Consider the following 25855-nt stretch of genomic DNA (forward strand, 5'->3'; position numbering starts at 1 on the left):
GTCAAATTATACAATGAATTCTGAACTATTTACACAGAATGGTGGACCATTTACAAGAAATTTTTAGATTTAGATTACTAATTTTAGATTACTAATTGTGGGGCAATTTTTGTCTGTCTTCCACATCCAGCAAGGTCACATTCAACTATGATAAAATTTGAAGTGTACAGTCTGTTGCTGTTTCATTTTTGAGCTCTGAAGAAATAAACCATGAAGCTGAAGTATAAGAAGTATAAAGAAGTATAGTATATTTTATTGACTTTTAAATACACCATTTCAAATATGAATTTACATTGTTATCCATTCCATATATCACATACGGTTGAAAGTTTGCAGTACTGACAGTGCAGTGACGCTTATATGAAAATTATATGAAAACAGAGAAAAGTTCAATGATTTGACTGGAAATATAACACAGTATGTCACAGTATATTGAAAGATATTTATTTCAGAATAATATGTAACATACAAGCAGTGTTTAATTTCATTTAAATTTTAAAAATAACTGTTTAAAATTGCTCTTTCCCAATCTGTAGGTTTTTTTTTTTGTTTGTTTTTTACTGTTACAGGAGCTGTTTTTAAAAATTAACCCACGACTAGGGAAAACCAAACAAAACTAACAACAAAACAGAAATGATTAGGAAAACTATACATACTTAAGACATCCTGAGGAACTGATAACCAAAACATCAACATCCAGGAATAACCTGCATCGCTGACTCATTTTCTGCCCACTGGAAAAAGCTGCACTGTTTCTCCTTCTCAAAAGGGCAAACAAAAAAGTTCTTTCCATTATTGGGACCACTCTTCAGCACTGTCTTCATAACACATCGCTTGCCATGGTTACAAAAGGGAAAATGCAAGTCTGCCCACTGCAAAAAGACAGTTTTTAGACAGAGTTATAGTATATGACATGGCTGTGAGTTCCGTATTTTAAAATTAGCAATTGAGATAGATCTACAGGAGAGGCCTTAGCAGAAACTCCTGGTACTTATCTCTTCTGTGATCAGTGATTTTAGTTTTTTTTGTTTGTTTGTTTGTTTTTCTCAACATTAAGTGTAACTGCATGCATTTTTAACTGCTGTTAAATATTGTAACAAACTTTCTAAGTTTACTTGATGTTAATGCAGACTTTTCTTCAAATTAAGGCATGATAGTCATTACTGCCTTGAATTCATCTGTTATCTACATGTTGGCAGGTCTCTTGTGAGACCCCATGTGGAGTACTACATTTAGCTCTGGGGCCCCCAGCACAAGGACATGGCAATATTAGAATGAATCCAGAAGAGGGCCACAAAGATGATCAAGGAGCTGGAGCACCTCTCCTATGAAGACAGGCTGAGCAAGTTGGGGTTGTTCAGCCTGGAAAAGAGATGGCTCAGGGGAGATCTTATAGACCTTCCGGTACCAAAAGGGAGCCTACAGGAAAGCTAGAGAGGGACTCTAGTGATAGGACAAGGGGGAATGGCTCTAAATTAAAAGAGGGTAGGCTTAATTTAGTTCTAAGGAGGAATTTATTTACTATAAGAGTAGTGAGACACTGGACAAAGTTGCCCGGAGAAGCTGTGGATGCCCCATCCCTGGAAGTGTTCAAGGCCAAGTTGGATGGGGCTTTCAGCAACCTGGTCAGGTGGGAGGTGTCCCTGCCCATCGCAGGGTGGTTGGAACTGGATAATCTTTAAGGTCCCTTCCAACCAACACCATTCTATGATTCTAGCAACCAGTCACATACGTTCACAGCAAGGAGCTGTAGCCACCACTTGAAGCTATGACTGTGCAATGGTGGAAGCAGTTGTCCAGACTATAGTATGTGCATCTGTGGAGGTTTTCAAGATTTTGGCTAGACAGAGACATGACTGTTGTCCAGATTTAGAGTTTGCATTAGTCCAACTTCAAGCAAGATGCTGAAATAAATGAGTTTTACAAGTACCAACATTTCTACAATGCATCTGTCTTACATCACACTGAAGCAGATTAAGAACATCTGCACAAGCAGGTACATGCTCAGCTGTAAGAGGAGTAACTGAAATAAAAAGTTTGCAACTATGATTATGCTCTTAATTTCAATTCAGTGTGCAGAACTATTTACAATGACCTCAAGCTTTTAATGGATCATATCTGTTCACAAGTACAGATTATTAGGTTGAGATGGCTGCATGAACAAGTATTTGATTTAAGCAAAAAAGTGAGCAGTCTTACTTATTAGAATACAGGTCCTGAAGTCTTACACTTACTTGAAAATAGTCACACCGAGTTTCCATGGGTAGAGGACAAGTGTAAAACTGCCTGCCCTTGTTTTCTCCATCCTTTCTCACAACTCTGAGGCTGCAGAGGCGGCTGTGTTTACTGCAGCAAGGATGACCCATCTTTATACGATTATCATCTGTTATATTAACTTGAGATTTGCTGTAATGACAGATTACAATATAAATTGTGAATAAAGCAGAATTTTCCTATCCTCTTTACTAAAAAGTTACTGCAATGCTCCAAATCAAATTCTGACAGGAAGTAATCCAGCTGAGGGGGTGGAATACTGTTCTCTGAATGGGATCATGTTTCTTTCTTCATCATAATTGAGATAGAGATTATCTGAATGCAATACGTGAGGCTTTATTTAAAAATAGTAACATGAAAAATATTATACTTCATAAATGTGTCTTTCTAATATATTTATGGAGCAGAAAAGCAGTGATGAAAACACAGGGAAAACAAACAACTAATTAGTTCTTTTCATTCTTGTTAAGCTTCAGCTTAGAAATTGTATGTTTGCTTTTATGTCTGGAAGACTACAGTCCTGTGGACATCAAAGTTTTTGTCTAACACCTCATTAAAACGTGGATCCCCACCCCTGAAAAAAAAAATCCAGTATAAAGTGTTTTGTTTTTTTTTAATGTCTAAGTTGGTGACTGGTAATAATTATTTATCACATGTTATTGTGATTGATGATGTCTAACTTCTTCTTTGCACTCCCTCTCATTCTCATTTATCCCACCTACGTCCTCTCTAGTCCTCTACTGAGTCAGCAAGGAGAACATGTATCCATACACCCTAACTTTGCTAACTAGTGAGATTCTGTTTCAAAACTGGTGCCTCAACAATGCAAGAAATAATTTTTTCATAACCTGTTCAGAAACATGACCAATTATTTTGTAGCATAACATGAATATCTTTCACATTCACCCTACATTATTTACAACCTTAAGTGACATCTACCTTTTACTCCCATTACAGTTGGGTATGTCTGCCCAAGTTTTCCTTGACAATCCTAATGGGTTCCCTAGTGAAGAGAAATGTGAGACTGTGCCTGAGTAGGGCTGCATAGGTAAAAAGTTGGGATGGGTGAAGCATTGAAGTAATTATATATATAGGATGGGAAGGAACATTAAAACAAAACAGAGATGGGAGGTTCATCCAGCTACCTTGAACAGAAGCTTGTATCATGGAAAAATGTTGAAAATTTCTAGCTGACAAATTGCTTTAGTTAGAATATATCATTCAGTTACTTTCCTTTTGGTATGAGAATTCACACATTTCAAATGAGATAGCAAATTGTTCAGTGACTCTAACCTAACTTTTAGATAGCTTACACATTTTAGTAGTCATAAACCCATTTCATTTTAGGTTGCAATTAACAAATATCATAAGTATAATTATTTTTGCAAATAATGAAAGCAAAAAGATACTTGTCTTTAGACAGGGGAAACAAGTTAACAATTAAGACAGAAATGATAATCACCTGTCTAATAAGTACTTTAGTAAGGGTCATCAGTTTATATGTGTCATCTTTCACAAGGACTTCAAGACCTCTCCAAGCAAACAGCAACTACAGTGCTAAGGCAAGCAGTGACTGGACAACTCCTTTGGTAGAACTGTACTGGTTTACCTATTAGAGCTAAACTATTTTGTTCCATGGGAATATCTGAACTATGAACTGTGTGCTGGCCAGATGCCAAAACCAGGACTTCTCCAGCAACAGCCTAGGTCTTTCAGTGCTTTTGAAATCATAATAGTTTTAGTTACTCATGAGCAAGTTACCTCTGTCAGAAATCCAAAGACCACAGTTATGAACCTTACAACACAACATTCCATTCATCTTCAGGGATAAAGATAGTTTAAGGGATTATAAAAAGCTTTGGAAAAGTGGGCAGGCCACTAAGGAGGACTTTAAAGAAGTAGCGAGGCTGTGCAGGGACAAAATTAGGAAGGCCAAAGCTCATCTGGAGCTCAATCTGGCTACTGCCGTTAAAGATAACAAAAAACGTTTCTATAAATACATCAACACAAAAAGGAGGACTAAGGAGAATCTCCATCCTTTACTGGATGCGGGGGGAAACTTAGTTACAAGAGATGAGGAAAAGGCGGAGGTGCTCAATGCCTTCTTTGCCTCAGTCTTTAGCGGCAATACCGGATGTTCTCTGGATACCCAGTACCCTGAGCTGGTGGAAGGGGATGGGGAACAGGATGTGGCCCTCATTATCCATGAAGAACTGGTTGGTGACCTGCTACGGCACTTAGATGTGCACAAGTCGATGGGGCCGGATGGGATCCACCCAAGGGTACTGAGGGAACTGGCAGAGGAGCTGGCCAAGCCACTGTCCATCATTTATCAACAGTCCTGGCTATCGGGGGAGGTCCCAATCGACTGGCGGCTAGCAAACGTGACACCCATCTACAAGAAGGGCCGGAGGGCAGACCCGGGAAACTACAGGCCTGTCAGTTTGACCTCAGTGCCAGGGAAGCTCATGGAGCAGATCCTCCTGAGAGTCATCATGCAGCACTTGAAGGGGAAGCAGGCGATCAGGCCCAGTCAGCATGGCTTTATGAAAGGCAGGTCATGCCTGACGAACCTGATCTCCTTCTATGACAGAGTGACGCGCTGGGTGGATGAGGGAAAGGCTGTGGATGTGGTCTACCTTGACTTCAGCAAGGCTTTTGACACTGTTTCCCACAGCATTCTCCTCAAGAAACTGGCTGCTCTTGGCTTGGACTGGCGCACGCTTCGTTGGGTTAGAAACTGGCTGGATAGCCGGGCCCAAAGAGTCGTGGTGAATGGAGCCAAGTCCAGTTGGAGGCCAGTCACTAGTGGCGTCCCCCAGGGCTCGGTGCTGGGGCCGGTCCTCTTTAATATCTTCATCGATGATCTGGACGAGGGCATCGAGTGCACCCTCAGTAAGTTCGCAGATGACACCAAGTTAGGTGCGTGTGTTGATCTGCTTGAGGGTAGGAAAGCTCTGCAGGAGGATCTGGATAGGCTGCACCGATGGGCTGAGGTCAACTGCATGAAGTTTAACAAGGCCAAGTGCCGGGTCCTGCACCTGGGGCGCAATAACCCCAAGCAGAGCTACAGACTGGGAGAGGAATGGTTGGAAAGCTGCCAGGCAGAGAAGGACCTGGGAGTGATGGTTGACAGTCGGCTGAATATGAGCCAGCAGTGTGCTCAGGTGGCCAAGAAGGCCAACGGCATCCTGGCTTGTATTAGGAACAGCGTGACCAGCAGGGCTAGGGAGGTGATCGTCCCCCTGTACTCAGCTCTGGTGAGGCCGCACCTCGAGTACTGTGTTCAGTTTTGGGCCCCTCGCTACAAGAAGGACATCGAGGTGCTTGAGCGGGTGCAGAGAAGGGCGACGAAGCTGGTGAGGGGCCTGGAGAACAAGTCCTACGAGGAGCGGCTGAGGGAGCTGGGCTTGTTCAGCCTGGAGAAGAGGAGGCTCAGGGGTGACCTTATCGCTCTTTTTAGGTACCTCAAGGGAGGCTGTAGCGAGGTGGGGGTTGGCCTGTTCTCCCACGTGCCTGGTGACAGGACGAGGGGGAATGGGCTTAAGTTGAGCCAGGGGAGTTTTAGGTTAGATGTTAGGAAGAACTTCTTCACTGAAAGGGTTGTGAGGCACTGGAACAGGCTGCCCAGGGAAGTGGTGGAGTCACCATCCCTGGAAGTCTTCAAAAGACGTTTAGATGTAGAGCTTAGGGATATGGTTTAGTGGAGGGCTGTTAGCGTTAGGTTGGAGGTTGGACTCGATGACCTTGAGGTCTCTTCCAACCTAGGAAATTCTGTGATTCTGTGACTTGTTCACATTTTAGAATACCTACCCGCTTGTTACATCGTATTGGTGAACAGAAGGTACATGATGAGTTTTCTGCTTTTTCTTTATGGGTTTGAGAGAGAATGGTTCCTGATAGGAAGGTGAAGCCACAGCAGTTACATTTGTTGAGCTGTGCTTGTCCATGTTTCTTCCTGAATGATAGACGTTATTGTGGGTCTGATCACAATTGCTTTCTGGAGCAGCATACTCAGAGCATCCATCAGATATTTGGTTATCATTTTTCAAAACTACTTTGTTACCAAGATCTGTTAAGACAAGAGTTGTAGTTCCAAATGCAGCTCTCCTATTAATCTTTATTTCTGTGCTTGGTTTTCCAAATTCATTACAGGGGTACTTCATGAGCTTTGTGTTAAAGGCTGCAGAATCTCCAGCATTCTGTGTCTTTGGGACTAGAGAAAAACAAGTTATTAGTTATAAGCCATCTGTGTAGAATAATAAATTGTATTTATTTCCTGTACTTATAACTCATATGGAGAATGAAAGAGTAAATTTACTATGCCATATTGAAAGATCTCAAAAACCTGTCATAGATTAGCTGTAGAACCAAATTTCTTTCAATACAAAAGCTCATGTACTTTTGGAGCCACGTACAATATATGCTTCAAGCTAACATTACTATTGTCTGAATAGGATCAGAAATGAAGAGTAATCTGTACATGAAAGCTATGAGACAATTAACTATACAAAGTGGAATTTAGCACAGACACTGCAATTAAAATATTTAGATTTTTCAAAATAAATCCTTATAATTCCAGTGAGAGATTGCAGGGTATGGTAGCTCTAACATCAATACATCATCCCTTTTTAAGTGTTGTTTTACCATTGACATAAAAGGAATTTGCTTGGTTTTCTACTGCTTTCACAGCTTCTATCCTTTCCAAACACAATGTGGATCCAAACTTCTTGATCCCTCATTATAAGAGGCTTCAGAAGCAAGAAGTTCAGACATATATTTTGCATTTGTTTCCTGACCTGAACAGTAAGTTTCTTCATTGAAACAGAAGCCTGCACCATGGGCAATCATCAAACAAACTAGGGTTAATATATTACTGTAATCTTTCCTCAAAAAGGGTGAAAAGAAAAACACGGAGTTCTGTGTGCAATCTTTTTTAAGTAGCTGTGAAGCCACAGTATTCAAGAATAGACTACTTTCTTTTTCTACCATCTCCAGGGAGCATCTCTGTACATCTTCCCTTCACCCACACAAACGAGGGAATTAACCAGAAGAAAAATGGGTAGGTAAGGTATACACAGTGGCACACTCTCTAGTACCAAAGGCATTCTCACTCAGAAACAAAGTAATAATTCTTAGAATTTACTGTGAATGCTACCTGTGTCCAGACATATTTTATTTTGCCACTGCTGCACACAATGAAACAGACTGGTTTCAGTGCACTCAGACTGTTTAAGAATGGTGTTTGGCCTTGTACTTAGCAAAGGAGCAAAGAAACTGAGTGGCAATGGTAAATAGTTATCTTTGTCAACAGAATGAATTCTTTTGGCTGTACAGTCAACAGCAAACTTTACATACCACAAATTCTATCCTCAAATTGAGACATTTCTAAAAACAACAGTTAATTTTAGAAACAACATAAAAGCCAAAAAATCAAAGGTAGAAAAATCTCAATGTCTGAAAAGAAAGATAAGAAAAACTATGTTAAAAAGTCTCAAATACCACTCCTACAATGAAAAAATGTTACTTTAAAAAAAAGAGAATTTTTGTAACTGTATTCCACTAAATCCAACAGATCTTCAAAATTCAGACCTACTTGCAATAATAGCGTATAGTTAAAGAAGTGAAAGAATACAGATCTCCTCTTCAGAGAGAAAATGGGTGGAAAGTCTGTCCATTACCCCTCTTATCCCTTCCTAGTATCTAAATTCCTATACAAAAATCTGGACAGAAGTTGGCTTGTTACTCATTCCCTCTTCATGTCCCTTTCTAGGTCTCATTCACAGCTGTTTCTGCCCACCTACAGGTCTAGAGAGTAGCACTAAAGCTCCAGGGTACAAACAACAAATGCTGTTAACTCCACAATCATCCTTACTCTGTACTCAGAGGAAAAATACTAGCCCCTAAGAAACCAAACATTCCTTTGGAAAGCATACCAAAATATATAGTCCCCTACTGTTTTTGTTCACATGGAAGAATGATAATTACTTTTCTGCCCCCTGATGATTTCTCTGTCAGACATCTACTGCCAACTTCTAATGATTTTAATAAGAGTTTAAAGCATGGTATTTTGTCTCAGTCCTTGCCCCAGCAATAACAAAGGATTACCCTGGAGACTTGTCTATAGAATCACCACCTGCATACAAAGCTGGAAGGCAAGACGCTTTCAGGGTTGAAGACATGACAGTTTCTGTAATTGTCTGTGTAAGATTTCCCCCAAATCTGACTTTAAGTTAGCTAAAGTTACATAAATACAATTCACATCAAGGCACTTCTACAGTTCTGTAGTTCTAAAATCTGCACCAAACCCACAACCCTCCCTTCTCCCCACTCCCCAGTACAGGGTCCAGACAACCTTTCAATACCTTCAGGCCTTGAAGTCAAACAGGCATCACAAACTTCAGCAGAAGGCTTGTTTATTAGGGTACAGCACATACACGTCCACTCTTCTTCACATTTCTGAGCTATGTGTTCATTAGAACATGACCCCCTGCCATATGCCCAGCCAATTAGGCTATTTCTAGCTGGCAGTTTGCTGTGAAACAGAAGAATGATGTTAGTCCTTTGTGACGTTACCTCTACAAATTACCTTACACCACTATGTGCAGGAAATCATGGGGCTAGAGAACAAGTAGTACAGTGTTATACCTGCCTATCATAGCTTGGACAGCATGTCATGATAAGTGTTTGAATTTTTTCTTTACCTAAAGGGCAAATCCTTCCCAATACTGCAGAAGTAATACAAATAAAAATATTCCATCTGATATGGACAGAAATTTAGTAATGAACTGATACACTCTACAGCACAATGTCCAGCCTCTCTCAAATTCCTTATCATTTTCAAGTAAGGCAGCAAGAATTTGGCAAAAAAGGACAACTGTTTCAGTATACTCCCATTATCCCTTGTACAGAATGCTTACTAACAAATACATTACTGAATGAAGAACTGTTCAGAAGCTGAACTACAGACAGCCACACTATCTATCAAAACATTTTGGCTCTTGCTTAAATGGTACCCGTTAGGGCACTTTGTTATTGTTAACAGTCAACAAAATTGAAAACCTTGAAGTTAAAAAGTCTTTCTTTTGTGACACCATTTTGTGATTTACTTTTTTAAACACTTAGGAGCCTGTTTAGATTTAAGAATTTTCTTTCTTTTTTGTGCTCTTTTCTTCTCATCAGAGTTCACAAACATCCTTGCTGTAATTGATGAGCCAAAGTTGTACAGCAAATACTTCTATAAGCCTGATCTGTAGTTATTTTCCTGTAAATTACTGCTCCCCTCTGTTGGTACATTTATTTAGAGTCATAGTTCCTCTTTCACAGTCACTGCATGCTACCAAGGACTAATTTTGTCATACTATTCAAATGTTGTTAGCATGTTAAATGTAACATGAACTGATCAGTTCAGTAACATTTATGTGAATTGTGACATTCCTTAGACTTACCATTTATTTTGTAATTATCACTCTCCTTAACAGGCCAGATTTCTACAGTATTTTTTTTCTCAACAGTATTGATATTTGTTATCTACCACAGATCTTCCACAACAGGAAAGATATGGAGGCTAATAAGAACTGTTGACATACCAGAGATACTGTGCTGTCAAGAGTTAGAATAGACATTACAATACCATTCAGCAAAATACTGGGGGGCTAGATAACAAAACAGATGAACTGGAAGTATTAAAAATGGATATTTTTACATAATTAAATCATTTCTACTACTCAGATATCAAAAATGCATTACCAGACTGAATATATTCAGTATGTCTTTTTTTCAGTATAATTCTCATTTCTCCTTTTTGGGGTTGATGAAATATAGGAAAATAGTGTATTTTAAAAAATTCAAGGTACATTTGAATTTGATGAAGTAGCTTATATGAAGTGCTTTCTTCATTTTCTCAGTTGAGCAAAATCATAAAGCTATTGGACTTGACCCAGGAACAACTGAGTTAAATTCTACTGTTTATGAACTGTAGCAAGTCAGTTTGATCTCAGGGCCTCCTTTTAGCCTTCAAAGGTGAAAAGCTTGGAATGGCAGATAAGCCACCTGAGAGCTAAACGTACTTTTATGTGGTAATAGTTACTGCATAATAGAAAACAGAGCAGTAGAACAGTGATTCTGTTCTCAGTGTATGAGAACAGAATAGAAACAATCTTTCATTTTACAGCTACTATTACCACATCTATAATTGAAGTACACCATTGTTTGTTTGTTTGTTTGTTTGTTTTCAGAACCGCCCTATTTGTTCTAATATGGAGGGAAAAATATATTTTTTCCCCTGCATCATTTTCTATTTATCTGACTCAATGGAACATTGCCACCTTTCTACCATTCTGCAAAAGATTTCTCATTAAAACTTTCAGAAAAGAAAGCAGATTGGGGTTATCAGCATGTGAAATATTTATCTTCCAAGCTGGAATTTTGAATGTTTGATCTGTACTGAGAGATGATTTTTAAGCTCTAAGCAAAATCCCATAAACCATCTGAATCTTGAAAGAAGACAGCATAGGGGTGGCAGAGAAAGAGAGTTTTATGTGTTCTGTAAATCTTATCTAAATATATGTATACACACACAACACACACACTCTAATGAAGACAAAGTTTTTAAACTGAAGTAGTGCCTCTTATCAGATTGACAGAGTTCAAACTTAAAAGGCAAGATTCTGAGGCCTCAGATGAAAATTTTCAAGAACAACTTAGGTGTGGAAGAGTCTGCAGTCAAGGTGCTTTTGAAACTTTTACCTTTTGCCCCTCTGTGACATCAAATACATTTTGTGCTTTTCTAAAATAAAAGAAAGAAGGCTGCTGCTAGCACAATTTATGTGGCACTGAAAGTCTCTGTGGCACACCTGTAGTAAAGGCTTTCCAAAACTGATAAGGAGGAATAAAAGTCCTAAGCGCTACGGTATTTGCTGCACTCTGAATTTACTTTTTTAGTTTTCCTCAGTGTAACTCTACAGCCAGAAAAAAACCTGCATTTATGCACAGTTGTCTAGAAATTCCTGGACTGAAGAGGCCTTCCTATGGAAAGGAAAGGAGACAAAAATTCCTACTTTCCTTAAGCCATTCAACCTTCAACCCTTTTATGTGTAAATATCCAAGCCTATTATAACAGCAACAACAGGGGGCAATCTCTCCAGAAGCAATGAGTAATTCTGAGTACTCTGAGTTGTTTTTATGATTCCCATATTTGATTAGAGCACCAGCTAGTTCATAAGAGAAGGGACTTTTGAAAGAAGTATTCTAAACAAGGCTTTTAACCATTTAAAAATAACAGTGGCCAAAACATTTTTCTTTCATAAATACAAGTGAATTTAGATATGAAATGCACATTGGTTCGCATGCATCCATTTTATTTGCTATTCATTGTTACCATAACAGCACTTCAAGTGCATCAACGTTTAAGCATTGTAAAGTTACCTCGTACCTAACATTGACAAGCTGGGGATCAGCCCTTTGACATCGAGAGCAGAAGTAAGTCATCCTGTTGTTCTCTCCTAAACGGCACACAGTGATTTTCCCATTGCACTGACCGCAACTTCGGCACCTGTATACTTTGTAGTGTTTGTAGAGTGGAGATCCAGTTTTGCGGCACTGAAAATGTAACATTTAAAACCCAAGTTACAGTCCCAACATTTATGTCAGCCTTTCTACAGTTCATCTGAAACTAAAAAAAAATAATAAAAAACACCTATGTAAACTGATAGCTCAATGACTAAACAAAGATATTGAAGGCAAGCTCATAACAGTGATTGCCTGTATCTCATCTTCTTTTATGGAAATAATTGCCATTAAATTTGGCATAACAGGATCTGGAATTTTTGACATGTTGGAATAATAGACAGAAAAAAAAAAGTAAAAAAAATACAGTAGCATGACATAGGCAGTTATGTGCTAGGGTTCCCTTGAATTCAGATGGATCAGCTAAATCTGATTCAGCACCAGTTTTTTTCGACCAGGCACCTGCAGGAGTGTTTTTGGAGAGCTCATGAGCTCCAATCAACGTAGCACAGAAAAACAAAAACAAAAGAAACAAAAATATCCCTACCACAGAGCCAACTCAGTCCTCATACTACTACAATCTAGATTTTGGGAAGGCATATTGACCTGAAGAACTATGCAAGTGCAATGCAGAAGTATTCCAGAGATTCTGTAGGAATCAGCTTGAGCCCAGTAAAAACGCTCAGCTTCATCTTGGCGCTAGTCACACTGGTGACCAAAGCTGCTTGTGAAAAGCTGCTTGGCACTATGTCAAGCGCCTCTGGACCTGGCAGAAAGTCATAATAAAGTACAGTACAGTACATGCCCAAAGGGTAGAGTGACCCGAATGAGCTCCCAGAGGGCTGACAAGCAGCCACATTTTAGGAGACAATTCATGTGGAGTCAGCATAGACATACTCCTGCTAAAACTGGCAGAAAAACAAAAAAACAGAAAAAAACAGCAGCCCAGCAGAGATGCAGCCAGCTCTGCAGAGCCACATGAGTTTCTGTACCACAATTTCAGTTCCTCAAATGCAGCTAAAACACCACCACAGCTGGACTGATAATACCAGCCCACCTTTGGCAGGGATCAGTATCTCTATCTCCGTAAGACAAAGACTCTTGGAGTCTCCCCAAAATACAAGTGTCTGAGCACAGCGTATTTGCTTCTGCTGTGCCCATATTGATCAGCCTCAGTGAACAAGAACCGCTTCTGCTTTTGACTATATAATCCAGTAATTCAATCAGAAGGAATTATGGATGTATGGCATGAATATTCACAAGCAGTTTGCTTTTTTGTAGATTTCTCCTTAACATTTACATTAGTTTCTTATTAGTAGTTTCATTCCATTTGTTATTTGAAAAATAGACATAAGCAACAGCTTATTATAAGAACAAGATTGCAAGATCTTTGTATCTGTAAGGTGTTAACACTACATAAAATAACATGGTATGATTACTACAACAATTACAGTATAAGAACATTATACAAACAATGATCAAGCACTACTACTCTTATTACCATATTTTCATTATTATCTCTTTTGGAAAGATAAAGAGCAATCAGAAATTATAGGGCTTATACAGGAAGAAATAAAATCCTGTTGAAGTTATGGCAGTAGGGAAAACCTTGATTTTATTTTCATTATGCTTTTACGTTTAAGAGGCTTTGGGGGATTATCTCATCCTTTAAAAGCACTTGACTGGTAAATAGTTGGTAGATACAGGTTATGAAAGTGTAAGATAGGTAACCTGAGCTACAAAAAGTTCAAATTTTTTGTTTATTGTCAGTCTAAAATCCTGTGACACATTCAAGTCTTTTAGTATTATAAGTAGATGCCAACCTGTTTGCTTATCTCTTTACCAGTCAAGAACGGAAAATGAAAAGATTTCCCTAGGCAACAGACTAAACACTACTCTTCAGTGTGTTGGGGGAAAGCAGAGATTTAGGTAGACTATTAAACAAAGTACATTTTTAACCTCTATAATTGAAAGACTGTATTAAATGTTAAGATGTTAAGTGCTTTCCTCTTAGCCTACCAAAAAACAAGTTTCTGTCAACACTAGCTCCTTGCTCTTCATGAAAAATATGAGAAACAATCATTGCACAGTTGCTGTTCATTTCTCTGCATGCAGTTTAAAAAAAAAAAAAAAAAAACATGCAAGAATTAGGTCCACTTCTCTCATTCTCTTTTGGAAAGATAAAGAGCAATCAGAAATTATAGGGCTTATACAGGAAGAAATAAAATCCTGTTGAAGAGTTATGGCAGTAGGGAAAACCTTGAGTTTATTTCACTTCAGCAGCCAAAATGGTTGCTTCAGTTAGAGGAAAAAAAGTTAGAATTCACAACCTATTTACTCAAATAGATATACTTTCAAGTTTCATAAAAGAAGCTGCATGAACTGAATTATCTTCATACTTTCCTGGGGTGACCTCTAGCTCCCAGTTTGAAGAGCGACCTTATCTTACCTTATAAGCACATGCTTAACCTACATCAGTTCTGACACGCTCCGAGTAATGTTACAGCCCATGTAAAGCAAAACTGTGCTGAACTGGCCCTCTGGCAACGCTTATGTCTTCTTGCTGCAACTGGGCCAACATTCTGCGTATTTTTACAATCTAGAGACTCCACCTTTCATCATTTGACAATCTGCAATTAATAAAGAACACTTAAAGCAAGACTCCTATTCACTGAAACACTTGTCTTGTTGCATCTTTTTACAGTTTCCACTAGATGATCAAATACAGTTGACATATGCTGGAGTCAAGTTTTGGAGGTTTCTCAGGAATGTGTGTCCATACCTTATAAAAAAGCAGAGTAAAGTCACGTGTCATTTTCACCAAATGATGTATCTGCTCATCTGTCAGTTGGCAAACCTGTAAATAAGGCATGATTTTCACAATATTGTTAAGCAACAACAGTAGAAAGATGTATAACAACAGGCATTCCAAATACCTTCAGTTGATGTGGAATTGCATTGCATCCTGTTATGATGAGTTATTTGACTTCACATTATATATATATATATATAATTTATATAATTTGCTTATATATATTTAAGAAAAATCAGTAAAATATTAGTCATGTTCTACACTACATAAACTCATTCTGTGAATAGCAAACAATGTACTTTGCCTCAACCATGCAAAACATCGACTAAAAATTCAGTGGTTGACCTAATAGTTCCTGATCACAGGAATCATATGGAGTTAAACACTCTTAATTACCTTTTAATTTCCCTGTGGATTTTATAAAATCTACCTATCATTAGAAACTCTTCCTTGTGAGAGATCTTCAGGAAGAATGCTGGAGACAGAGGCATCACAGTTAGAGATGTATCAACCATATTTCTGCTATGAACTCCAATTTTAAGTCATATTTTAATTTCCTGTGCCATCTCAAATTGCAGATACACACTAATGCACTTTGATTAGTATCTCGGGATGAATTAAGCACTGAAACAGTTTGTCCAGAGGGGCTTTGAAATGTCACCTGATGCATTTTTATTTTTATTTTTAAACTTCTGGATAAGACCCTAAGCAATCTGATTTACCTCTAAAGTTGGTCATGCTTTAAGAAGGACACTGGACTAGATAACCTTCCAGATGTTATTAAAAATGGGTTGGAAACAAGATATGCCAGAGAAACTTAATTAACAGATGCCTCCATAGTTTCAGTAGAACTTGCATTCATATTCCAAAGAAACCAAGCATCAATAAGGTTAAGGAGGACAGTTCCATGGTTCATTACTTGTTTTAATTAATACATTCAACAACAAAAGTGAGATCCCCATCCTGTTATTCTTACTTTGACTATTGGATACACAAGTAAGCTGCAGCTCCTATTGACATAAAATTTTAATTCAGATGAATAAAATGTAGAATCTATGCAATTTTTGAGTAACATCCCACAGAGAAATCAAGACCCAAGACTCATTTTTATAGGAATACTTAAATATCAGGACTTATAAACAGCTGAGAATGCACCTGAGCGTCCTCAGACCTAGATGAATATCCACTCACTTCAAATGGACAGTCATCATATCCATGGATGTCATCATACAGCTCTAGGAAAGAATAAAATCCAGACTGATCCTATGAAGAACTTCCAGAAATATTACATATAACTAAATCTCTCGCTATTTTCACCTGCTTTGTTTTACATTCTATATAATCTCAGTCTGTTTTGCTAACATCAGACTTGTTTTCAACATGCATGTTTGAGGATTTTTACCAAAAAAGTATGGTAAACAATGGCAGAAAAGCACACTATGCCAGCTAGCAGAAAAGTAAGTGGAGGAGACAAACAACTGTACTACATACTATTTGGGTAGTAACTAAGTAAACCTGAGCATTCTTCACTTTATTTATGGGCTATCAATTGAAAGGCAGCACAACATGATGCCAGACAAGGTCAGGATTTGAAAGGTAAATGAACTCCCTAGAAAAGAAGTTTCAAGCTGTAAGACTGAAGGCATGGCCTCAACCAGTATGTCCAACTTAGGAGACAGGAGCAACTTGCAACAGGTTCCAAGGAAAGCCATGACAAATTATAATGATTAAACTGGAATTTCAGTGCCTTGAAATAACTTAAGAAATGATAGGTGAGAAAACAAAGGAAGATAAGAAGATGACAAAACAGTATATAAATGTGTATTTACATTTCTAATATTTGGGTGTCATTAAGAACAATCTTGGTACAGTCCACCTACTTTAACAGCTGGATGAAGACCACTGTCAAATAGTGCTTCATTTTTTATGATGTTTCCCACTCCAGGTAATACTGTTTGATCCAGTAACACATCACACAACCTGCGGGTTTTCTGCTGCTTAATCTCACTTTCTGCTCTTAAGAAGCTAAACTTTGGAGAGCAGACATCCAAGCTTTCCATCATTCTCACTTTCTGCTCACTCTCTGCTGCATTTCTGGAAGAGAAAAATAAACTTTCATATATATATTTATTTATTTATTTATTTATTTATTTCAGTTGTATGTTAATATATCCGCACAGTTTTTAAAACAACATATGAAAGTATAATAGAATAGTATACACAGGTAACACAAAATGTGAAAATACCAGTCACAGGAAGAGGCACAGAAATGGTATTAACCCCTCCCTCACAAAGCAGCTTAATGATACATGCACAGAACTTGCAAGCTATATACAAAAAATCATTCCTATTTTCTTCATATTAGCTCAGAAACTAGTTGTAAGGTCCTTGCTTTAAAACTACTTCCAACATTGGAATCATGTGTTTGGACATCAACTATAATAAACTGTATAGTTACATGGGTTTGGTAGTTTCAACACGACAATTAAAGTGATAGGGTTCCGCATTCAGATAAGAGGACTGAATTAAATCCAAGTTTAATTCCCAGTCTCAACACTACCTAATAAGGCCACAGTATTGAACTACTTTAACTGTATGTAAACTCTAATACAAAACCAACAAATTTAGATTTCCATAAAAATAAACATGTTGTGTTTAGGAAGTTTAAATTTATTTCTGTGTATCTATTCATCCAAACACTTAACATTGTGTGATTTTTCTACTACATTCTTAAAAAAATGTTATACATTTAAACCAAGCCGTGCAGGTTTTTTGTTTGTTTGTTTGTTTTAAATTAGTTAGCTTTCACTTTACCTATATTCTGTTGTCACCCCAAAAAAACAAATAGTATCTTCAGTAAGCTGAATCTCCAAAACTGGTAATGCACCATTTCTGTCTTTGCTTCCATCGGGATTAATGCGCATGAAACCATTTATACCAAAGTGAATCCTTGGAAAGAAAGAGAGTTCTTATGTGTATTTAATCTTAAAAATGTTTCCAAGCATTAAACTAGTCTATTTATTTATTTAATCTATGAACTATTCTGACCTAACAAAGTCAGTAAGCACGTACATAAATTCTGGTAGAGTAAAATAGCAACAAATTACTTGTTTGCATAGTGTTAGTCTCCAGAGAAGAACTGTCCCATCCCTAAATTAGAAACACTCCAAAACATAGCAGTTTTCAAGTGGTCTTCAAAATTCATTATGCAAAACTCAAAAGTGATTGTTAACACACTTTTCTGGTGTATTGCACTTAGCATTTTATTCCACCCAACATGCTAGCTTTACACAGGTTCTTAAGTCCTCAGGGAGACTGAAAGAAATGAGACTGCTTCAGACAATATACTGCTAAATCAGGCAGAAGTCATCCGGTGTGAAAGCAAAGATTTCAGTCCTTTCTCTGCCAACACTACATTATATCACAGCTACTTCCAATAATGCCATAAACAATGTAATTAACATCTGCCATATGCTGTTTTCTGATTTTTTTATTTTTATTTTTTTAACCTACAACCAGGGCAATGACATCAGGTCAATTAAAAATTAATAAAAGAAAAACTGAAACACACACATATGGCAAAGGAGTGGAACAGACACTTTCAAGGATTTCTTTTACAGATCACTAATGTTTTAAGAAGTCTTACATTTTATAATATATTCTACTGGGAACTAGTATACTTGAGCAAAGGACAAGTTTGACTGTAGTCCCATAAATTTTGTTTATTACAAATTTGCCTGGTACATTCACATCCTGTCTCTACTTCTTAGATTAAATACTGTATATCATAAAAGGTGCAATATTTTGTAGCTGCAAAAAAGATTTAACAGATGAATCTACTCGTATGACAAAACAAGCTGAACGTCAAAGCATATGTCCTTTTAATGTCTCCATGTCACACATCAGGAAGGATGGGCATTTTAAGTACTTGCCGTCAGGTTAAGGAAATATTTCAGTAAGCATAGACTAAAGCCAATTCTTTATGTAACATCCTCATAGTATTTATTCATTAATTTCCTTTAGTTTTCAAAAACCTGTGTCTAGAGCTCTCTTCTTGGAAATCAGTTCCGTTAATAAAAATATTTCAGCTGGTTTTGTTTGTTAGCCACTTCCTGTTCTAAAGTGCCATGAACAGTACTACACAAGATTAACTAGTCAAAAAAAGATTAAACCAAACTCTTGCATCCTGCTACCAAATGGGAATGCACTAACATTTACAGAAAGTTCCTTTTAAAAAACAGCATTCACTTTAGTAGCTGGTGGTTCTATTAACCAAATTTTGTTTAAAAAAAATGTTAAGAAGTCAGTACTGTTAGCTACTATAGTGACCTGCCAGTTCACTAATAGAAAAAATAATTTATGATCATTGCTACACATTTACATTAAGAAATTTACAAGATTTTACTCTGTTTCATTATCTTTGATATGTTGAAATCGGGCAAAAGAATGACTAATAGGAAAAAAACATTAATTAAACTTAGGATCTATTATTAAATGACAGCTAATAGCAAAAAAAAAAATGATTTTTTGTTGTTTTAAAGTAAAAGGGTAAGTTTTTTAGAATTAGTGTTACACAATATCATAAGGCTTAAACTATTTTTCCCCTAAAAAGAGTTAAATAGCAACAGAGTCAATATATTACAAGGAAATGTAAGAAGAACACTGACAATTCACATTATCACATTCTATGTGCCAACATGTAATTCCCAGTCAAGATGGTGGATGTCTTTTCTTTAAGGCATTTGTGGTCAATAATTATGATCTCTTTCCTAAGAACATTTTCATCTGTTTTCAGTTATACAAAAATATAGATACATTATTAATTTTCAGAAGCTTTTCCAAATCATTTCTGACTCCAAATAAATGTTAATAGCACACTACAGAAACTAAGCCCAGTACAAACTTTCTCACATAACTTTCATTTCCTTAGCAAACCCTGCAATCCATGCAGGCCTCTCCAGCACAACTCACTAGTATCACAGATATTTTTTTTCATCTTTGATTTTTTTTTTTTAAGTGACTTGCAAGTCAAAGTTGAAAAAAAAAATCTATTTTTTCCTAAAAACTTGACATGACTTTCTTCAGAGACTTTGATTACCTTGTTTAAACAGGAATCAAAAAGTAGAAATACTAATTTCTCCTCATTATTATTTGTACTCCTAAATAGTTGCCCACTGTGGATTGCAAGCATCCTGGACTTCCCTCATTGGCTATTTGCTACCCATTAACGTGGCAATAACTCAGAAGCAGCCTCATCTGCAAGTCAGGCAAGCAGTAGTCAAACTGTATTAAACAATTCCATGACCAAGTTACCTTCTTCCACCAGGCAGCCATTCCCCACTTGAGAAAACCCACAATATGAGTTAATTACCTTTCATGGCCCCATCTTTCACAAGATATGCTACATAGGTTTGTCTGACAAACATTTCAGCATCACTACCACATTTTCACAGGAAATCTCAGCAGATGAGAAAAACTGGTTTTATTATGTTGAGAAACGGTACAGACACAGAATCTGTGTAGTGGTAACCCCCATGACAATAGTGTCCTATATTTGAGTTTACTTTAATAAAGAATATATCCTCTGAAGACCTATTCCTTACTTCCTCTCCAAGAGCAATCCTGACAATCTTAGATAGAGTTTCTGAAGCCTTCCTCTTACTCCCCTCAACAACTTGGTTTCAGATGCACAACATACACTTTTAAAAGATCAGAACAAACATCTTAACTACCAGATAACAGGTAACTTCTGTCTCCCATGTAGAAGACACCTTTCCTGTACATAACTTTCACAACATTTCCTATCAAATAATCAATGCAACTAAAAAGATTTCTTAATGCAATTCTAGAGTTAATTTAAATGATGAATTGGTGAAACTTAAATTTATTATCAAAAGAGAATTGAAGAATATGCCCCTCCTCATGGAAGGGGGGCTGGAATTAGATGATGTTTAAGGTCCCTTCCAACCCAAACCATTTTATGATTCTGTTTTTTCACAAAGTATGGTATATTACTGCACTGACAAGGAAGCTTAGTAATTATTTAATAGCTTTGAGGGCTAAAAGATCATATTTTCCATACTAGAACTTAGCCACATATTCTTTTTCTTTGAAGATAACTTATGCAAAATGCTTGCTTACATTTCTTAGAGTAATAGCCTTTCCCCCCCCCCCCCCCCTTATACTGTAATTCAGTTTGTACAATAAAAAAAAACATTATTTTTGGTAATTCACTCCTTTGCTTATGCAATTAATTTGTAATACATACAATACAGTCATAAGCACTGTATCTTTTTTTTAACAGAAAGTTTGAGGCATTTTAGATATTTTATTAAACATCTTTTCTAAATTATATGATTGGAAATTGACCAGGAAAAGACCACTGGTACATATCTCTCAAACAAGAATATTGGGGATGTTTTGTTTCTCTGCATTAAGATTCAGCTAGGTGATGCCCAGGTCAATTCCCAGGAGATATCCCAACCTTTTGCACTGAACTTTCAGGCATCTTTGGTAAATCCCTATATTTCCCCTCTTATTACATTCTAATTCCCATGTCCCCCCAACACTGTTTTAATTAAAAACTAGAAAATATAAACATCTTAAAATTGCAGTAAGAATTCATGTATACAACAACAGCAGTTTCTTAAATCATCAGGACCTACACGTAATATCCTTAAGAATTAACTTTAAGTGAAGAGTCTTTTGATATACAGCAGTAACTACTATGCCAACAGTTTTATTAAGAGATTCAAGACTCCTATATAAGCAGCTATAGAGTTTGGGATACTTTCATGGTTTGTAGACTTCTCTTTTGTTCCTGGAGACTTTTCACAGGATCACATATCATATTTGGGGCTTCTGGCTTTGTTTTATGGTGTACAACTTTTATCACTTTTTTTCTTTCATTGCACTTTCTTAGCATTAGTTGTTAAAGGTTTTAGTATTAATTACTATTAAAGCCATGTGTTTACTTCACTTACATACATGCAAGTTCCTAAGATGCATTCCTCTAACACTAAAAGAAATAGGCATACAGCACTACACCTGATAAACAGCAGCCCCCTGCCACCAAAGATCTGTCTACGCGTCATCCCTGATAACTTCTAATGTCACTGCTTTTATCCAGTGTGCAGCCATTGTAAACTGTTGTACCACCAGCCAAGCATTTTCAGTTCTATCTCTCCCCTGTAACAGCAGTGCCACTGGCAAAACATTGCAGAATTCTAAGGTGATTTAAGGTTGAAACTATTTATCAGTTTTAAATGAAGAAAAATCATGACTTGGCACTTTTTTTCAAGATCAGTCACTAGCTGACAATGACTACACTGAATGAAGAAAAGACCGTTTTCTTATTTAAAGATTTAGAAAAAATAGAATTATGTTTCCTGACTGAAAGAAACAAAGCATTTCAAGGAACAACTGTCCTTTTCAGGTACCTCCACACGGAATCTTAGACTAAGAATAAAGCAGTAAATTATCTGAAACAATTTAAGTGACTATCTAGTGTTTCAAGCTCTTAAACAGAGGCTGCAGAGAAGTTTCTCCATAAGACTAACTTCCAAATATATGGAACTGACAATAGCACGATCAACAACAAAAAACCTGAAAACACACAGTTCAAACACGTAGAAAACATTTTTCTTTCCTCTTACCTCAAAGCTTTCTGATCAAAATACATAAAAAGTTCCTTTCCCAATGTTTCCACACCCCTGTAAACATGTCCAGTAAGGAAATTATAAACAGAGGTTCTCTCCCCACTCGTGGCAGTCTGAAAATGAATACATATGCATAAAGATTAAAACAGAATTTATAATACTTTGATACCGGCATCAGTATGCATTCAACAAGTAGATGTATGAACTAATTTTCCAATTTAGACAACATCAACCTTTTTTTTTTTTTTTTTTTTTTTAAATCAACGTATCTTATCCTTATATTTCTGGAGAACAAGTCCTATGAGGAGCGGCTGAGGGAGCTGGGCTTGTTCAGCCTGGAGAAAAGGAGGCTCAGGGGTGACCTTATTGCTCTTTACAGATACCTTAAAGGAGGCTGTAGCGAGGTGGGGGTTGGTCTATTCTCCCACGTGCCTGGTGACAGGACGAGGGGGAATGGGCTTAAGTTGCGCCAGGGAAGTTTTAGGCTGGATGTTAGGAAGAACTTCTTTACCGAAAGGGTTGTGAGGCACTGGAACAGGCTGCCCAGGGAAGTGGTGGAGTCACCATCCCTGGAGGTCTTCAAAAGACGTTTAGATGTAGAGCTTAGGGATATGGTTTAGTGGGGACTGTTAACGTTAGGTCAGAGGTTGGACTCGATGATCTTGAGGTCTCTTCCAACCTAGAAATTCTGTGATTCTGTGATCCCTTTTCCTTCAAGTCATGAATTCAAAAACAGTTCCCAGCTGATATAAACTAATGGCTATAGTTTGAACATTAAACAGTTGTCGGAGTGTCAACTTTCTGCCATTTGCAAGGCTCCACCCTTCTCCAAATACCTCTTGCCAGAATTTCTAGCCATGCTAATTATATGCTTTCAGCATTTCACATTGCATATTACAGAATAACCTTCACAGAGATGCTTCTCTCTTCCTAACAGCTGAAGGTCTAATCTCAGATGATGTTGAACAGCAAGCAGGACACTACTAGAAGAGATGATAATAATTGTGTAATTGAAGCAATGATCTTTTCTTGCATAGCACATGAAGCTTCATTACAATTATAATAAGAGACCTCTACAGGTTATCTGGTCCAAATCACCTGCCTAAAGCAGGACTAACTTAGATCAGGCAGTCCTGGGCCTCATTCAGTCAACTTCTGAGCATCTCTGGGGGTGGTGTTTCTCCTCTCTCTGGGCTCTAGTTCCAGGGCTTGGCTACTGTTATGGTGGAAAAGTTTTCCTAACATCTAATCAGGATTTCTCCTGTTGTAGCCTGTATCGGTTGCCTCTCATCCTATCATCCACTTCTGACAATGGCCTAGCTGTCTCCACACCTTCCTTTATAAACAGCCAAAGAGAGCAATAAAGACCCAGTTCCATCAGCCTCTCTTAACGCATCACATTTCAGCCTGCTAGGCCTATCTCTAGTACATTACCATTTTTTTTCGTACTGGGAGTTGACAACTGGACACAGTAATCCAGATGCAACTTCAGAGGTGCTGAGCAGAGGTACAGAATCACCATCCTCAGCTGTCTGGCTACACTGTTAACACAGCCCAGCAGGTAGCTGGCCCTCTTCCCCAGAAGGGCACAGTAGTAACCTCACTGAGCCACTTTCCACCTGAGCAGCACTCATGCCCCTGCTATTGCATGGCATCATTCTGTTCCAGGTAGAGGAATTTGCAAGTCCTGCAAATGCTGAACTTCACAAGTTTCTGCCAGCCCATTTTTCTCAATGTGTCCCTCTGAATAGCAGTTCGAGGACTCTGAAAGGTCCTTTTCAGACACTGATGAAACTTGCAAACAATATACCCGTGGTCATTGAAGCCCTAACTGCAAGGGACCAAATGCAAGTACCAAAGCTTCATTAACAATGCTTAATTGCAGCATAAACATATGTGAAAGCAACTCCAGCAAATCAGCAATGCTTGAGCTGATTAGTGAAATTTCAAAGCTACTTTCAAAATAATTCCCCACTTTCTTATTACCCTGAAATTATGTACATTCAGAGGGTTTTGCAGTTATTAATCTATCAAGTAGAAATATATATATATTGCATTACACCAACATCATTTACTTCACCTATTATCAAAATAAGAAAGCAAAAATTTCCTTCTTGCATAAACTGATCATTCCTTCCAATAAAAGTATTAAAGGAAGTCCATATGCAACAAAGTGTTTTGGATTTAAGGCACTCAGGTTTGTTTAAATCTGTGTGGATGCTCTTAAATACTACAGTCCTCAGCAATGGCGTAAGCTTAGGCTATGGTTAACAGCTGCTTTTGAGATTTGAAATGCACAAGAGCTTTATGATGGTCATTTGCTGATGAATAAAGTCAACCCTGAGCTGACTTCTGCTGTACTAAGTTATGCAAAATGAAGGGCATTAAATTTTCCTATGAAATTGTAAGAGTAACTCCCTAATTTTAAAAAGCTTAGTCCTGAGGGATACAAAGCCATCAGGCCCAATCTGTTGATGGCATATCTTAAACAGATGTATCTTGAGCCACATTTTTCTTATGTTCATTTAAGTATTGTTTTATTCAGCCTTAATCCTTAATAAATTTTCTTACATCACAAAGGGTGTTGGAGGGGCAGTCCCCAACTTTTTGTCTGAAGATATCTAGTACACTTACTTAGGACTTGAGTGATACAATTTCATTCAGCTGAGAAAATAAATAAATAAAAACCCAAACACCTCGTCGCCTCCATAATCAATACCAGACCCAGGATTGTCACAGCCCATTAGCTAGACCTGCTCATTTATATGAGCTTGCTACCAGAAGGTCTCACAAAGCCCCAGCAGAGTTTTATACTGTTGCATTAGTTTATGCTGCCAGCTAGAAAGATAAAAACTAGTTGAGAAATTACACAGCCTGTACTGAGAGCAGATGCCACAGCCTTTGTTTATTTGAATAGCTGGTCTAATTAAAACGATGATAACAAAAAAAAAAAAAAAAAAAAAAAAAAAAAAAGGTTATTGACATGCAACTAAGTCCCTTAACACCACACACGCAGCCGTACAACTTCTGCACACCCCGCCCCTAAGCTTGATCGCGGCCCCCCAGAGGCCTCCCAAACCCAAACTCAGCCCCAGCCCTCACCGCGCTGCCGGCCCCGGCTGGCGCAGCGCCGCCCCGCGCCCCCCGCACGGCCTGGCCGCGGCGCACGCGGGCCCGCAGCCGTTCTGCGAACAGGGCGAGGCACAGGCCCTCCACCATGGCCGCGAGCGCTCCGCTGCCGCCGCCGCTTCCCTTCAAATCTCCCGCTCGGCTCGGGGGCGGCGCTGCCGGGCTGGGCCGGGCCGTTAGCACCCGGCGAGAGTAAAAGAGGCAGTCCCTGTCATCGCGACCCCGTGGGGGAGCAAAACGCCCTAAGAAGGTTAAACGAAAGGCTTTGTGTCGTGAGAGCCTTCAGAGAAAACACGGTATCTCTTATTAGTTTTGCTCTTAAGCGTGAACTTGTAGTGGCTTTGAACACCCAGTTAGCTGCCACAGACTTCCTTTTATTCTCTACAGCTGCCCTACAAGTACATCTCATCGTAAGACTCGGTGCACAATTGGAAGTTAATTTCGGCCCTAAAAGAGTCAATATTTAATAGGATTT

The 25855-nt window shown here is 38.1% G+C and overlaps 1 protein-coding gene across 1 annotated transcript; it reads right to left on the reverse strand.

Annotated features, from left to right (window-relative positions):
• Nucleotides 1-655: 655 nt before the first annotated feature.
• Nucleotides 656-25470, reverse strand: NEIL3 (nei like DNA glycosylase 3; the record flags this gene model as incomplete). The annotated part of the gene is made up of 10 exons (XM_082758553.1): nucleotides 656-872; nucleotides 2235-2406; nucleotides 6088-6490; nucleotides 8640-8809; nucleotides 11708-11874; nucleotides 14564-14638; nucleotides 16474-16687; nucleotides 17408-17542; nucleotides 22249-22364; nucleotides 25354-25470. 10 exons carry the CDS (start codon nucleotides 25468-25470, stop codon nucleotides 690-692), a joined length of 1752 nt encoding a protein of 583 aa, XP_082614679.1. The 3' UTR covers nucleotides 656-689.
• Between the last annotated feature and the right edge of the window lie 385 nt (nucleotides 25471-25855).

This window comes from Aythya marila (assembly GCF_965140915.1).
Source record: "Aythya marila genome assembly, chromosome: 4".
Taxonomy (NCBI): Eukaryota; Metazoa; Chordata; class Aves; order Anseriformes; family Anatidae; genus Aythya; species Aythya marila.